Source organism: Trachurus trachurus, assembly GCF_905171665.1.
Source record: "Trachurus trachurus genome assembly, chromosome: 3".
NCBI lineage: Eukaryota > Metazoa > Chordata > Actinopteri > Carangiformes > Carangidae > Trachurus > Trachurus trachurus.
The window spans coordinates 6,665,050-6,681,839 of record NC_139893.1 but is presented as its reverse complement, the minus strand read 5'-3'; the positions used below and the strand labels follow the sequence as shown (position 1 = coordinate 6,681,839).

At 42.9% G+C, this 16,790-nt stretch overlaps 1 protein-coding gene across 2 annotated transcripts in view; it reads left to right on the top strand.

Annotated features, from left to right (window-relative positions):
• The first annotated feature begins 50 nt into the window (after positions 1 to 50).
• rasa3 (RAS p21 protein activator 3) overlaps positions 51 to 16,790 on the top strand; it is a 56,319-nt gene continuing 39,579 nt past the window's right edge. For both annotated transcript variants that reach the window (XM_083993167.1, XM_083993166.1), the window contains exon 1: positions 51 to 293. In XM_083993167.1, coding sequence (XP_083849293.1) covers positions 239 to 293 — 55 coding nt within the window. In that variant the 5' untranslated portion in view covers positions 51 to 238. The remainder of the gene's footprint in view (positions 294 to 16,790) is intronic.

Below are 16,790 nucleotides of genomic sequence, written 5' to 3'. Positions count from 1 at the left end.
GCTGCGGGACTGAAGCCGAAGCTGCTGCTGCTGCTGCTGCTGCTGCTGCTGCTCGCCTGTTCTCACCCACCACCACCACCAGTCAGTCAGTCAGTCACCAGCGGGGAGTATGGTCGCTGTCCGGAGCGCATAGATGTGCAAAACCCCTGGAATATCCGCGCGCTGGAGAGAGAGAGGCCGGACCGTGGAGGACCGTCGACATTCAGCCGTCTAAAGGGAACCAGCCACGGGAGAAAGCATGGCGGTAGAAGAGGAAGGTCTCCGGGTTTTCCAGAGCGTTAAAATAAAAATAGGTAAGAAGCGAAAAAAAAAAAAAAAAAATCCCTACCCCCTCCTCCTCCTCCTCTTCTCCTCTCCTCTCCCTCTCCTCTCCCTCTCTCTCTGTCTCTCTCCAGGCTGAGCGCCTCCCTCGGCGGCCGAGCCGAGGGGGCTGGAGGCTGGAGGGAGCAGATCCGTCTTGTTCTGCCCCTGTTATTGTAATTCAAATCACACGCTTCGCCTCCGGGGCTCTCACACTGTAAAAACCGCAAAACTGTACAAGTGAGAATATAAACGGAAGTTAATAAATAGATAAGTAAGTAAATAAATATAGCCTAACAACAATGTATAGAGATTTTTCACAACACAGGCTGGTGGTGGTGGAAATGGAGTGGGAACCCTGGCAGCTGGCATTAGGATACAGATCATGTGTCTCTCTTACATACACACGCACACACACACAGATACACGCACACGGAGACTTGGATCGATTTTATTTTAGCACAGTATGCGACACAAAGTCTCCACAGCTGTAAATATCCAGATGCCTGCTAAAGCTGTTTCTGCATGTACACTTATTGAGATCAAATAATAAACCTTTATTATTATACACCTCAGCTGCAGACACCCATTCATGCCACTGGCTGCACCCCCTCCTCCTCCTCCTCCTGCTCTCTTACCCCTTCCCCCCATCCCCCCCTCCAAACAGCTTTATGCTCCACTGTCTAGCTATTGATTGTTAGCCTAGATTTCTATATTTAGAGATCTTGCTGGTCTCCAGTGGGTTCCCCGGGTTTATAGCAGGCATGTGCTGCTGCAGATCTGTGAATGGAGGCTGAGCGACGTTGCTGCTGCTGCTGCTGTGGTGGTGGTGGTGGTGGTGGTGGTGGTGCAATTCAGAAACTGTCAGGGAATTAATTTCCTGGCTGTTAATTAGTAATGTATGTGTAATTACACAGTGGAAACTCTGCATTAATCTGCATAATCACATGTGAACTACCTCAGAGGCTGGAATAGATAATGAAGGACAGATAATACTGACAATATTGTAACCAAATCAGCACATTATATTGGAAAATTGGGATTATTTTTGATCTGAAGATTGTTTTCCCTGTACAAAATTTCCTAGAGTGTCTTTAATTTTAAGTTTTTCCATTTTTACATGATATAAAAGCAACAAAATCTGCAAATCTTCACAATGAGAAGCATTTATAGAGTGACCATCACAACTTTTAATGTTAAAATTCAACTAACTGTTTGTAGAGTGATCATTATAGTGTCTGTGTGACCTGTGAAACAACATTTACATATATATTTCTGCCTTTTCAGTATCTAATCATTCAAAGCAGTCCATAATTTCCTCTAAACTGATAACTCAGGTCATTACGGGACATTTGTGACCATCTCCTTTCTCTCTCTCTCTCTCTCTCTCGCTGACATCTGGCACCCGTCTCGTCCTGGCTGTGCTGTCCGGTTTGTTTTGACTCTAAACATGCGACAGAAGGGATGAGCAGAGGAGGAAAAAAAAAATGACAACAAACACACGGACAAGCTGTGAGGCCGTGTGGTCATGCCAGCCAGCGTTAGAAAGAAACACTCTCATCACTAGACATTTATTTGATTTTTAAATTTATTTTAAAGCTCCTTAAACCTGCTGTTGCTCAAATTGGCCACAGAAAAAAAAAAAAAAAAACAGCTGGAGAGTGAATCAGCCCGGGTGGAGTTAATTAAATAGTCCGGCCTCAGTGAGATAATATGCTCAGACCTGTAACTCCACGGAGAGTTGTAATATTTAAATCACAATGGTCTCATTAGTTTTGCTGCACTTCTTTGTGAATGAACAGTTCAGTCGCTGAGTTCCTGTGAATGAAAAGTGAAAGAGACGAGGACGTCGCTCGCTCTGTCGCAGCAGAGCGGCTCTTCTTAGAAATAAACCTGCTTCAAACGAACTGGCACAGAAAGTAAAAAACAAGAAGTCTGATGACCAACATTGTCATCGGTGAAGCCCAGTGAGTCTTGTTTATTATTATAATACACATTTCTGAGTGTTGTTGTAGACAGGGACGGACTGGCCATAGCCAGGGCAATATGGGCAAATGCTGTGACGACACGACCGAGGTGGCCGCGTGAAGATACAGCCGGGCTGATGTGGCTGCATTAAAAAGGTTGGTCAGGGCCAGCTGTTTACGGCCGGCCAACTCTAAAAGAGTGACAACACAGTTATAAATGCATAAAGGTAACATATAGCTCACCTGGTAGGGCTGCTTGTCCTATGACCAGGAGTTATGGTCCAGTTGGGTCCATGCCTATGTTCCCACAGCCCTATGTTCCCACAGTTCTAAGATTTTTCTCAAAATTAGGCCCTATGTTCTCACTGGACTCTCTCTACCTATCTGGACTCTATCTATCTGGCCTGTCTAGCCTCTACCGGGTCTTTTTACTAAACTTAACCAACTCTTTTCTTCATTGCCTAAACCCAACCAATGGTGGGACCAAAGGGTTGTGGGAACATAGGGCCTACTTTTCAGTGACAACAAAAGTTAGAAATGTGGGAACATAGGGCTGATAGGGCTGTGGGAACATAGGAATGACCCCGTCCAGTCTGGGTTTGAATCCTGCTATTGGATATCAATGCATTTTCTTGTCTCATCATCATTATGATCACTGCTATTTTATATGTGGCCGATGTTGTTCTGTGACCTGCCCTGAGCAGGTTTCGAACCCGAGTCTCCCACACCGCGGGCGACGATGCTAACCGCTTCGCCAAGAGGTCAATGACCACTTGGCAAGTGGATTAGTACGTCCTTTATGGGTGAGTTTGACTTCAGTACCGCTAACCGCCACACGCTGTCACTTCTCCACACTGGTACCTCGTGACTGTGACTATCCACAAGTTTCCGAACGTGCATTTCTGGTGGAATTGTACATTTACATTTCCATGGTTTTCATGGTTTTCATGGTTTTCTTTTAGCCTTTACAGTCTATGGTTTTCAGTCATAGTTGCGGTAAACGCATGGATCTATTAACGCTGGCTTTTAACACGGATGTCAATTTGTGTGATATCCATTGTTAAAAGCTGGTGTGTTGATCCGTATGCGTTTCACAGATTTTCATTGAAAAAAAAAAAAAAAATCCATGCATTTAACGCGACTACCGAAACCATGCAAATGTAAACATAAAATTCCACTGGAAGAGCAAAACCGGCTTAAGTTTTTGACGTTCGGAAAAAGGTGGATACCCGCGGACCTCCGTAACTGTATATTATAGTATATAGTGTTTGTGTAACGTGTGGCCTCTCTTTTTGGTGCCAGTCCGTCACTGGTTGTAGATGAAACACTATAGTCTCGCTTCAACAAATATGTGTCTTCATCTTCTCAGATATGAGGATTTTTTTTTTAGTTTTCCTTCATTTTCTATAAGTGTCATTGGATGTTTATAGGTTTTTTAAATTGTCGGTTGGACAAAAACATGAGTGGATGGATCAGTGGTAGTCGTTGAGTAAAGTAGGAGGAGTGGAGATGAAAAGTCAAATATTTGCCTCTGACATGAAGCACCGGTGGAGTGGAAACACTGGAGTGAAGCAGTTGACGTTTGCGTTGACACTTGTGTCGTTACCTAGCAGCAGCAGCAGCAGCATCGGTCGTCGTAGTCAGCCTCATTCCCATGGTGCACTGCTGCCTGTAACGTCTCTGTTATACGCTTGCATCACATTGTTTTCATCAGAGCCGTGTCCTTTTCTTTGGCGTGAGGCTGCAGTCGGACCGATGACTCACAGCTGAAAATCTGCCACATATTTGTAGCTGAGGGGGGAGAAAACTTATTACTTGTTATTACGCTTTGCCAGATGATGATGATGATGATGACGACGACAATGACGATGTTGGTTTCCTGAAGGAGAAGAACACACTGGGGGGTTTTCGGAAACCCAAGCGGGGGACTATTACTGGGCCTTTTTGGTATCCGCGGCGTCTGGGGGAACACAGGAAACAGGAAACTACCCCCCGATTCCCCTTCCTGATTGGCTGGAAGAGACTACAAAAGAATTGTGTTTTTTCCTGCATGGCAACAAGCTATAATACAAAGCAGATGTATGTGTGTGGGACACGGCGGGACAGAGGTGGCAGCTTCTCCTCCTCCTCCTCTGGTCCATGTAGGAGTCAGCAGCAGCAGCCTGGGCTTCGTCTGTCAGCGCTCGGAGGGACGACGACGACGGGAGGATCTCTCCGTGGCACAGCTGGAGTCGGAGGCTTCGCGCTTAATTAACGGGAACATATGTGTGCAGTCGACTTCGCTGTCACAGTTTGATCTGACACATCAGAGTACGAGCCGCACGCCCCATCCAAGAAACACATAAAGATGATGAATTAGTTTAACATCCTAAACCTCAGATAACGAGTATAAAATCTCTGGTTATTACAAGGCTCAGTTGAGTCTTTGACCTGCAGTGAGGTTTTCACAAGAGGGGCCCCTTGTTTTGTTTATATCATGCCCACTGACGCACGTTCGCACAGGCGTGGTGATTCACGCCACATTATTTTGTATTTAACACTTATTCGCCGCATTGCAAACACATAACAACGGACCGACCGACGGAGGCAGTGAAAGTACAAAAAAACACACAGATTAAAAAGAGGGGAGAAAAAAGTTGGTTTTCCAAATGTTGCAAGGAAGGAAATGCCTTCAAGATGTTTGTCACACCTCAAGGATACACACCACGTTCGCTTGTTTACAAGAAAACTCCAGAGGGCACGTTCAAGTCTGGGAGTTTTAGCCCAGAAACTATTGTTTTGTTTCAGCGAGGAGGACGTGTGTGTATGAAACAGACGAGACACGTACTCTAAACATAATACAGATTAAATCAAGAGTTAGAAGTGTATTTCCAGTTTGATAATGTCAAACAATACAGATATAAACCTGCAATAACTAAAAGTTGAGCTGCTAACCTGTTATCACCTTTTAAACAATTTATACAGATGTTTATACAGATGTAAAGTCTCATTAACACCAGTTTGGAGTTTGTGTGTCCAATATTTTCCCTTTTTTTGCTTCGTTTTGGATTCACATCTGTCCCTTTTAGCTGCTAATAACAGCACCTCTATATTAACTACAGTATGTGGCTGCTGCGTTGTCTTCTGCAGGTTATTTTAAAGCAGAAGTAAGCGATCCGGTCGTTTTGGCATGCCGTTCTCTCTCCTCATTCGATAAAGCTTGTAGGATACAAGAAAAGTTTTCTCCTCAGCTCAGAGCAGAGCAGAGTGACTGAGAGACCCGTGTTTTGGTCCAAACACTCTATATAAGTGATTGCTGTCGGAAGATAGAACTATTTAAGACTTATATTAACGCAAAAATATCGCTTACTTCTGCTTTAATGAATGAGAACAGTTGATATTAGGGTGATTGAAGTGAAGATGTGAGGCTGTGAAACCAAAACAGTTCAGTTTAAAGCTGTGAAAAAAAGCGTGAACTGTGACTCATTTCACATCATCACATCGTCACATTAAAATATACAACTATCGCAGGCAGCAGCTTAAAAGGACAGTAGCGTTAGTTTAAGGGAAGTACTATTTAATATCAACAGATGATGACGTTGCAGGTTTAGATCCGTCCAGATTTGTGATGTTGCTAAAGGAGAAGTTTTTATTTGGTTTGACGTAGTAGAGGCGGTGTTGAGCGAGAGAGACAGTAGATTACAGTAAGTAAAAGTGTTGGGGGTCCAGGAAACAGTGGGCGGCTGAATTCAGGCAGCTCAGGCTGGATGACTCAGCCGGGTCGACCCCCCTCACCCCCGCTCTCCCCTCCCCTCCTTCCCCTGACAGCTGGCCAACAGAGGTTCCCATACTTCCTCCCGTCCAGACGGAGCAGGAGACGAGGACGAATATTATCGTAGAAACTCAGTAACCTAGTGAAGTGAAAGAGCTCAGGGTCCGTTTTTTGGTTCTGTTTTGTTTTTTTTAAACAGAATAACGATGAATTTCATATGATTCAGCGATTGCATGAGTGATCGATGTGTGTAGTAAGTAGTTTGGGAAGTAGTTTTGCAAAAGTGTATACAGAGATCTGTGATGTTTGAGCTGTTGGCAAGAATCTGATGATGTGATGATTCACATCCTGATGCATCAGGAAACACCCATAAACAAGGTGGTAAACCTCTTATAATATTAAAAAACACGTTGTTATACACATATTTTTTTTAATTATCGCTCCACAACACCATAGGCCATTGTCCGTCTGTCTGTATATCTGTGTTTATTTAATTATTGTCGATGTCTGTGTCCACTTTTATGTTATATGTGTGTCGTAAATGTTAATTTGCACATTTGGAGTTTGGGGGAAACGCAATTTCGATCCCCTCATGTGTAATTGACTGTTATATAGTGTGATTGACAATAAAGTTCACTAAACTAAACTAAACTAAAACTTAACAAACACATATTTATTTTTGGTATATTCAGACTTTACACTTCCTATATAGTATAACATCCTACAAAAATAGTAAATACTTATTAAACAGAGGAATAAACATCTGTAAAAAAAAAAGTGCCACAGGAAGAACAAGAGTGTTATATACATGACACTTGTTGCAACACTTTGTGCTGTCTGGTCAGAGGTGTCAGAGGCTTAAATAGACTTCGACTTAGATTTATTCGTCCCAGAAGGGAAATTAGTTTCCATTCGACTCTACATTTACATAAAGGACATCATACAAATAAACACACGGAGCAGCAAAACAGATTATCACACACACAAGCATGCTTATCAAGATCAACATATGGCATAAACGGAGGAAGAAGAACGTCAACGGGGTCTAAAAACAACAAAAAGGCCTCTGTCACCATGTGAACTATTGATAATAAACGATCAATACAGAGCTTTAAAGAATCAATACAACATCACATCGTACAACTTTCTTATATTTGTCTTTTACACCTCTGTCGATTGTGTCACCGTTAAAGGTCAGAGCGTCTGTTTTAGTTTCTTAGTGAATATTTAGCTCCAGTCCAGGATCATGATGGGTAACACACCTCTGAGATAATGAACAAACCTGACACACACACACACACACATACACATAAATCCATTTCGTCCATTTTGTCCTAGAAGTCTCGGCTCTCTGGGAAGTCGTTTGCTGTAAACACGCGTCGTGTTGACTGTTTAGACGCTCGCACTGTTTCGGTCCACGCAGCTTCAGGCTGGTGGAATAATCCGGGTCGGGAACAACAGAAGCTGTGGAAAGCGAACGTGTCCTCCATGAAGAGAGAGAGAAAAAAAAGAAAAAGACGTCCGGGGAAGTGTGGGCGTACAGTATATAGGCCCAGCATGCAGGGTCAGCAGGGGTAAACACAGAGTCCTGCAGGAACGTCCTTCAGACGCCCTGCGGGAGAGCTCGACCTCTATACCTGCCCACAATGACACCAGCGTTCAGAAAAAAACAAAACATGGCGTCGTCCGTCGTGCCGCAAAGTCGAGTGTTAGAGAGTCAGTTTTTGATGTTGTTCGTTGTTGAAAAGCAGAAAGTTTTTGTTCACAGTGGTGGTGCTGCTGTTTGCTGCTGAGTAAATCAGGTTTTGCAACAGTGTTCCTCTCCTCTGGCAACAGCAGCAATGTCAGCTTGCCACATTACAGCCGGGACTTACACTCAACTCAACTCAACCCGCTCTCCCTTTTCCTGTGCTTGCAAAAGATATCGTATCTTCTCAGGCCTCAGTGTGCCAAGCCTGTGTGTAAGAGAGTGTGTGTGTGTGAGAGAGAGAGTGTGTGAGTGTGGGTAGCAGAGAAGAAACAGAGAGCCTTGACTTTATTTGTATTAAACCTTTAATTGTTTTTTTTCAAGTCAGAAGAATGAACAGTTTTGTGATAATTATGTAAATTAATGTAAAAAAAATCTGTTTGGAGAGTTGGAGAGAGGTCAAAGCTGTGAAACCAGTTCAGCCTCTTTTCTCACCGTGATACCACTCTGCTCTGGGTTTGGAAAGATTACACTCCACACACACACACACACACACACACACACACACACACACACACACACACACACACACACACACACACACACACACACACACACACACACACAGAGGCCAGCAGGTTTCTGACCGTGATTTGAGACATGTGAGCGACTCATGAAGCCGATTTTGTCCCCCAACAACAAACAGACTGTAGCTTCGTGCTCCGTGTGCATTTGTTTGTGTATTTTTAGTTGTTTTTTTTTACTCAAGTTTTCCACTCAGACTAACGGACGTGTGTGAACATTAGCTCCGGGCTGCAGCCGACAGACACACACAGAGTTTGATCAGTAACTGAACTCTGGTTTATCACCACAGTCAGTCGGCGGCGGCGTTGGCAGCGGCGTTGCTGCAGCTCAGTCGCCCTTTAACTGTCAACTACTCCCCCCTTTCTTTTCTTTTTTTCCCTTCTGTTTTCCTCACACTGTGTGGAAACTTAAAGGTACAATGTGTAGGAATTCCCCCCATCTAGCGGTGCGGTTGCATATTGGAACGTATTCTTGATGTTGCATTCACGTGAAATCGGGCGGACGTCAGACAGACAACAGACGCTGCATGCAACAGGATAAACAAGCGTCTATGTAAACAAGTGGTCCGCCAGCACGAGGCAAAACAATATTGTTACGAGGGAGAATGGAGGCTCTCTACCTTTCACATGTGTGTCACTAATTGCGTATTTTGGCTGAAAAACAACCTTTAAGTTACGAGAAAGCTTTCATTTGTATGCGGGTGTGATTCGACTTCAGCAAAATACGTATTTATGAAAGCAATATTAGATTTTTGCTAATAAAAAGCCAAATAAGTTACATACTGGGGCTTTAATCAGCTCAGCTGGTCGTTTCGGGTTATTATTATCATTATTATTATTATTATTATTATTTTGGTGAACAATTAGGGACAAGCAGAGCCGTATTTATAAAGAGTTGGGTTGGTACAGTCTGCTAATAAACCAAAACCAGATGTTAGATCCGCTCCAACAGCTGGTATTGACTCTGACACTGACAGGAAAACGTGTACATTATTAATTTCCAACATGTTCTTTCTGCTTCATCTTGCCGAGGGTCTCCTCTCCTGTTTTTCATGTTTGATGTATCACACAGTGTTTTATGGATAAATACTGGATCACATTGCACAGATGTCTGCTGTTTTTTTTTTTTTTGTGGTTTTATTTTGTGGTTGTGTCGTTGACGTCCGAGGAGGAGCTGGATGTGATGTACGGTGTGTCATGTCAAACTAAACCGGGGAGGTTGTTTTATCTGACCTGACCTTTAAGGCCACTTGTAGTTTCACTCCACCCAAACTCTGTCTTTTTATAATCAAACATTCAAACCAGACGCGGTTGTGTTGTTTTTCTGCCTGCAGCTGTTTTTTTTTTTTTTGGGCCAAACTGAGATCGTTAGGAAAATAAGAGCAGCAGCCGGTGGATCATTACTGTGATGAATGAATGAATGAATGAAGCTCTGTCACTAACTAACTGACTATACTTTACTTTACTTCTCTGGTTGTTTACATGCAAACTGACCGCAGCAGCAGCAGCAGCAGCGTTTTCTTTCTCTCGAGGAGTAGAGATGCGGGTGAAGCGGAGAAGTGTGACGTGACATTAAAGGTTTCAGAGGTTTTTTGTTGAGTGGCGGTGGGGTTTCAAGATGAGCGGTGAAAGGTTTCTGTCGTGGTTTCACCTATCGACGTCAATCACAAAGGTGCAAAATCATTAACTGGCTTTTGTTTTCTTTTATCTTGTCTGGCTGAACTGTTTGAACGTTTGATATAAAACAACTTTGTCCAAGACTTTTATTTTGAAATTTGACCCAAACATCAAATCCTAATTGTCTTTGTATTTGTCTGAACAGTTTATTCGCGGTCAGGAGCTGTTTTTTTTTTGTTTTTTTTAGGTTTGAGTCAGTGTCAAAGTATTGAGTCTGACAAAAAGACGCCGTCTTCCCAGTTGCATCATGGGAAGTGTAGGATCCCCGGCCCATAGGAATGACTGATCACCTATCACACTGTGTGTTGCACCAAGTTTTTATCCGTTCTTGTTGTTGCAATCTGTGTTTCACAAGAGAGAGAGTGTGTCACAGCCAGGAGGAGTGTGTGTGTGTGTGTGTCAGCTGAGATCAGATAATAACATTTTTCTTTCGTTTAAATGCGAAAGAAACATCTTAGTGTGTGTGTGTGTCTCTTTATGTGTGTGTGTGTGTGTGTGTGTGTGTGTGTGTGTGTGTGTGTGTGTGTGTGTGTGTGTGTGTGTGTGTGTGTGTGTGTGTGTGTGTGTGTGTGTGTCTATATTGGGAAACAGTAATGACTTCACAGTTCTGTTTCAGTTCTTGATTGAATTGACTGTCGACGTCAAAACATTAGAGACATTAACGCTGAGACTGTAGATTTGTACTTTACAAGTTTCACTCCTTTTCTTTCTCATCATGTCTCTCTCTCTCTCTCTCTGTCTCTCTCTCTGTGCCACACACACACACACACTCTCACACACACACACACACACACACACTCTCTCTCAGGGGTAACTGGGTTGTTCGCTGCTTTTAAACTACATCTTGGATCCAGTCAAAATTCCTTTCTCCTCATCTCATTTCCTGTTGTAGCTTTCTCCAAAGCTAACCGCTCTCCACTCCTCTATCTGGCTGACGTCTCTCCCTCTCTCCCTCTCTCTCCCTCTCCCTCTCTCTCTCTCTCTCCTTGTATTCCCTCCTCTGTCTTTCACAGGCCTCGCTTAGTCGAGTGTTTAGCCGCTCAGAGCGTTTTTTTGTTTCTTTTCTCTTTTCATTTCTACGCCCCGTGAATCCTCGGATGTGTTTGTGTTTGTGTCGGGGCAGATTATGAGCGGAGCTGTCTGTGGCTCGTCGTCGGTCTGAGTGTGGTCGTCTGATCTGAAACCAGCCGATGGAGGAGGAGGAGGAGGAGGAGGAGGAGGAGGAGGAGGAGGAGGAGGAGGAGGAGGAGGAGGAGGAACAAAGCTCCACGTTCACCACCGCGTCCATTACGCCGTTTGAATGACTCGTGCTTCCTCATTTCTGCAGTTTTCTCTCCTCTTTCTCTCCTCTGCAGAGAGTCAACCTTTATTCCTTTTTTATTTTTATTTTATTTTGATGTGTCGATCTGCTCCCGTTCGTTCGCTCTCGCCCTCTTCGGGGTGTTCTTGTCATCATTATTTCTCCACAATCCTGCTCACACCGCCCCCGTGTTGTTGTTTTTATGTCCTTTTTTTCTCCCCTTTTTCCTCCCTGCGTGCATGCCACACACACGTGCCAACAGTGTCGTTGTTTTGCACAGATACTAGGGCAAGATATTCTCCAAGGGCAGCTGCAGTGATGCCTGATGAAAAGAGAAAGCTGCCGCTGCCGCTGCCGCCGCCGCCGCTGCTGTTGTTTTTTTCTTATTCTGCTGCTTGTTTTTGAATGTTGAGGAGAGAAAACACACTCCTCCTCTGGAGAGAGCAGAAGACGGAGAGATGAAACAAGAGGAAGCGAGCAGAGATAGAGGAAAGTGAAAATGGGTTAAAGCTGATTTTGAGAAAGAAAATGAAAACAAGGGCGCAGGATAAGGAGTGCGTGGATGACAAGGAAGAAACTAAAAGGAAAAACAGAACAGCAGCAGCTCATGGAGAGAAGGAGAAGCAGATTACACACTGTGGTTTTATAATAATAAAGTCTTTAAAGTGTTGGATGACAGGTGAGAGGAGAGGCCGGTCCTTCTCTAACTCTCTCTCTCTTTTATTCTCTCCATAAGAAAACAGAAAAGTTTATCCGCCCTCCTCAACTTCCCTCAAACTGACAAACTCTCCAGTTGCTGCTTCTTATCAGCTCGTCCGTTCCTACGAGACGACAGGAAGCCGCATCATTCATGTCGCCAACTTAACTGTTTTCTAGCTGGACTCATGTGAACCCTCGGGTGTCTGCTGCAACAGTTTGTGACGTTTGTTCGATCACCGGCGTTCAAACCCCCACGATCTCGTACACAAAACATGTTTCCACTGCACGTTTAGAAAAACTCATGTGACGACAAGTCAACGTTTCTCTTCCTACTTGATTATAGACACGATAGTTTACATCATGAATCTAATTTTCCTAAATCAATATGCCAACGCTGCTGTATAACAGGTCTGTTATTGCAGCTCTGACGTCACAATGTTCATGATAAGAGATGGAGAAAAAAGTTGAGCACAAACGTCACATCGTTTGGATCAAAAGTCGACTGATCGATCGGTTCGATGGATTAATCTACAGTAATAGGACATTTTTATAAACTTAAAGGGATACTAAACCCAAAATCGATTATTAACCAGTCATCTACTCACCGTCATAACAAGGAAGGGTTTGGAGAACTTTAGGAGTTCCAGGGGGGGTTCGGCTTGCAACATATTTTTATATAATGGCGGTGGATAGAGTTCACTTTTGAATCGTCCAAAACACACACTATGAAACATCCAGATACCTCCATACTGCTCGTCTGTACTGACCCAAGTGTCCTGAAGCCGCTGCATGGAAAAGTTGTTGATCTCTGTTTTTGCACAAGATGTGCGAGATTTGCTGTGAGATGTTCTTCCGTATTTACATCAAACATCCAATGGTTTACAACGACGAACGAACATCTTGCAGCAAATCTCGCACATGTGCACAAACATCAACAGAGCCACTGGGAGCTACTGCTACAACAAGGATAAAAACAGAGATTCTTCAGGACACTTAGGTCAGTAGGACGAGCAGTATGGAGGTATCTGAATGTTTCATAGTGTGTGTTTTGGACGATTCAAAAGTGAACTCTATCCACCGCCATTATATGAAAATCCGTTACCAGCCGGACCTCCCCTGGAACTCCTAAAGCGTTTTGATGACTCAGAAAGTTCTCCAAACCCTTCCTTGGCATGACGGTGAGTAGATGATTGGTGAATTATCGATTTTGGGTGAAATATCCCTTTAACTTATTGGCAGGAATATCAGCTTCTTCTTATTATTGCACCAGATCTCCACACTGAAGATTAACAGGGTAACACATCACTCTGTACCTGAGTAGTTTATGTTTAAACAGGTCTTTCTACGGGGGGCAGTTAGGGACAAAAAGAGGTTGTTGTGATTAAAATGTGTTGCATCACTGTCTGACTGACTCTCACTGAGCTGTCTGGCCTTTTGACTCCTACTATGCAAATTCTTTTGTATCGGCCAATAAACTCATCTGTCGCCTTTTTCCTGCTCCAAACTATTGTTATTATTACTGTATATCGGCCTTTGAAAATCCACGTTCAGTTGACGTCCAGTTTGGAGTCGTTTTCAGTTCACAGGCAACTGAGACATTTATTTTTAAGTTTTCTCACGAGTTTTTTAAATTTTTATTCCTTATCTGCTATTTGGGCTGATAACAATACAGCAACACTGTCATATGATAAAACTGACCAATCGTGTCATCCATCCATGAGCTTCACAGCTTTTCCTTATAAGGTCGTACAGGAAGTGAGTGCCATCGGTCACCAGTTAAACCAGTCAGCATCAAGTCTTTGGACTGAGGACACACAAATCCAACAATACAACAATCAGAAACAACTTCAAAGTTCAAACACTTTATTATGACGAATCTCTGACAAGTTTCAAGTCTCTGCTGCTCGATTTTCGTATTACCCTGGAAAAAAAACAATAACAGAAACGCTGTCATCAGCCGAGAGAAAAGTCCAGTATTTGGAGTAAAACTTGTGCAAACTGTGTGTGTGTGTGTGTGTGTGTGTGTGTGTGTGTGTGTGTGTGTGTGTGTGTGTGTGTGTGTGTGTGTGTGTGTGTGTGTGTGTGTGTGTGTGTGTGTGTGTGTGTGTGTGTGTGTGTGTGTGTGTGTGTGTGTGTGTGAGAGAGAGAGAGAGAGAGATTTATGTGGACGTCTTAAAGTATTTACTCTATGTGAATTATATAGATGCAGTCGTATCCTTTTTTGTCGATGTTTTTTTCTCTCTCTCCAGTAGCTTCTCCAGTTTTTGGCAAAGAGATTTGTTTTTACGTTACACGATGAGTCATTAAACACACACACACACACACACACACACACACACACACACACACACACACACACACACACACACACACACACACACACACAGTGAGAGCTGAGAAAGCCGTGGTAATCCCGGGGTGTTTTGGTTACTGGGATGACCTGGATGGTGCAATCCAATCAGGAGACTTCACAGGTCATGAATGAGAGAGAGAGAGTGAGAGAGAGGGAGGAAAACAGAGATTGGGGGGGGTGGGGGTTCGGGAGCGCGTGGACGGGGGTGAATGAGGAGGATTATTACGGCAGCGAGATGAAATAAATGTTGGAGAGAGATCGAGAGAGACAGGAGGAGGGAGATATAATGACGGGAGGAGGTGGAGGGATAAAGACGGAGATAAGAGAGACTGACGTCAGAGCTCAGCTCATAAACACACACTCTGTGTAAACTAATTGAAGCTCAAGTGTAAGTCTATGTGTGTGTGAGAGAGAGAGTTTCACAGCTCAGGTGTAGTTTGGATTTGTGAATGAGTGTCTTAGTGTAACTGTGCAGCTTTAAATAATCTGTTTTTCAGAGACTTTTTTTTAGAAACAACAACAAACCAGAACAATAAGTGACATTTTTTACTTGATAATTGTCGAGAAGTCGCATTAAAAGACCAAAATCAACCATGTTTAAGCTGTTTGTTGACTGTATTTTAAGTGTTTGTTGGAGGATTGAGCAGCTCAGCTTTAGAAACACACACCCACCTCGCAGGTGAGAAAACACCACAGCAGTTGAGCAGCTTCCTCAACTTCACGTCTTTTTTTTTTTTTGCTTTGGCCTCAACTATTTCTGTCTCTTTTCACGTGAGCGTCATCATGAATGTCTTCCAGGAAGGACCGTCCTTATCTATTATCATTTAACTCTCAGCTCAGGATCTGAATCTGTGACCAATTCGAACAACAGCAACATTTTTTTATTTTGCACGAACATATCACATATCAATAGTATGAACAATCATTATGATTGGGATGTGTGAAGGGGAGGTAGGAAACTCAAAAGGGCTTATATGAAAACCTCACCCATGAAGAACATATTCAAAAACCAAATCTGTTACAACAAGTAAAGACAAGACAATAAGGAATAATTAAACGATAATGAAAAATAAGTAGAAAAAGTCAGTGATTATACAGTGAATATAGGAAGAAAAGAAAAAATACATACGTACATGAATGAATAATGCATGTGAAGAATTTCAACCTCTGATCACATACATTTATCCAAACACCTGCACCTTTAGGTAATTACTAATTTCCTAAAACAACTGTGGGAACTGTGGGAACTGTGCATTTGTCAGGGACTATTTTCAGTCGCGGATTAAGACACATTTAGGACAGCAGTGAGTATTTATGGCAGGAAGTGTTTTACTAAAAATAAACTACAGTGCTGCTCATGTTGTTGTGCTGTGATTTTCTCTCCTCCGGCTGCAACAGAAACAACGACTAACTTGTTTATTTCTAGATTATGAACTATTAAATGTCTGAGTTTAAAGAAAACACACAGGTTTTTTTTTATCTCAGCAGTGTCATTTTTGCACGTTGGCGAGTGTTTCATGACTCATGTGATTCGTTCTCATCATTACAACAACAACAACAACAACTCTTCCTGCTCAAGTTTCAAACTGATGCAAAGAATTGAGTTGATTGTTCGACATAACAGAATAACTCAAAGGTCTAATAATGGCCGTGCTGCGTTCAGGTGCAGATGTAAAATTACTTCTTGGATCTGTTTCTGTTTTTTTTTTTTTTTTTACAGCCTGTTATCCAGTGTCAGATGTCAGCTTCCCCTCCTCCAGGGTGTAAAACACTGCAGCTTGTATCACAGTGTCGTAGCGTTGTGTTTCTTGGTGCAGCTGCAGAAACTTGTTCCTTGTTTTTAAAAAATGTTTACTTCCAAGGAGCTGATGATTTAAACTTTATAACAGAGGTTTTTTTTTTTTTTTAAGTGGAGGTTAAGGTGGAAATGAAAGTGAAACAAAAAAAAAACAGTGTATTTCTGAGTTTTGCTCTAATTCTTGTGAAACACACGTCACAGGCCTTTTGAAATCCCGAAAATGAAACCAACCAATCGAGAAGGAATCGTGAAAAGCAGATCAGACGTTTTTTGCTTTGTTTTTAATCTCATGGGGGGTTGAAACTGAAAATGTGGAGAGAGATGCAGTCGTGGATAATCAGATTTTAAAGAGAAAGCGTCAGTGTTTGCAGACGGCAGCGCTAAAAAAAACGAAAAAAAACACAGTGTTTTCTTTGCAGAGAAGCCACTCGTTTTTTTGTGTGTTTTTTCCAGTGTTGAATTCACCGTAGCTCGGCTCAGTCGGCTGAATGAATGAATGGCAGCATCAGATTTCCATGCAGATAATGGAGCGTCATTGGAGCAAACAATGACCGTGTTGCGTTAACACATGTGTAACTGTAGAGCAGCGAGTCCCGAGGGCAACGAGACGCACAACAGCAACCGGCAGAGTCCTGACAAACACCGACTAATGTGCATCCACAGCTTCATAAAGG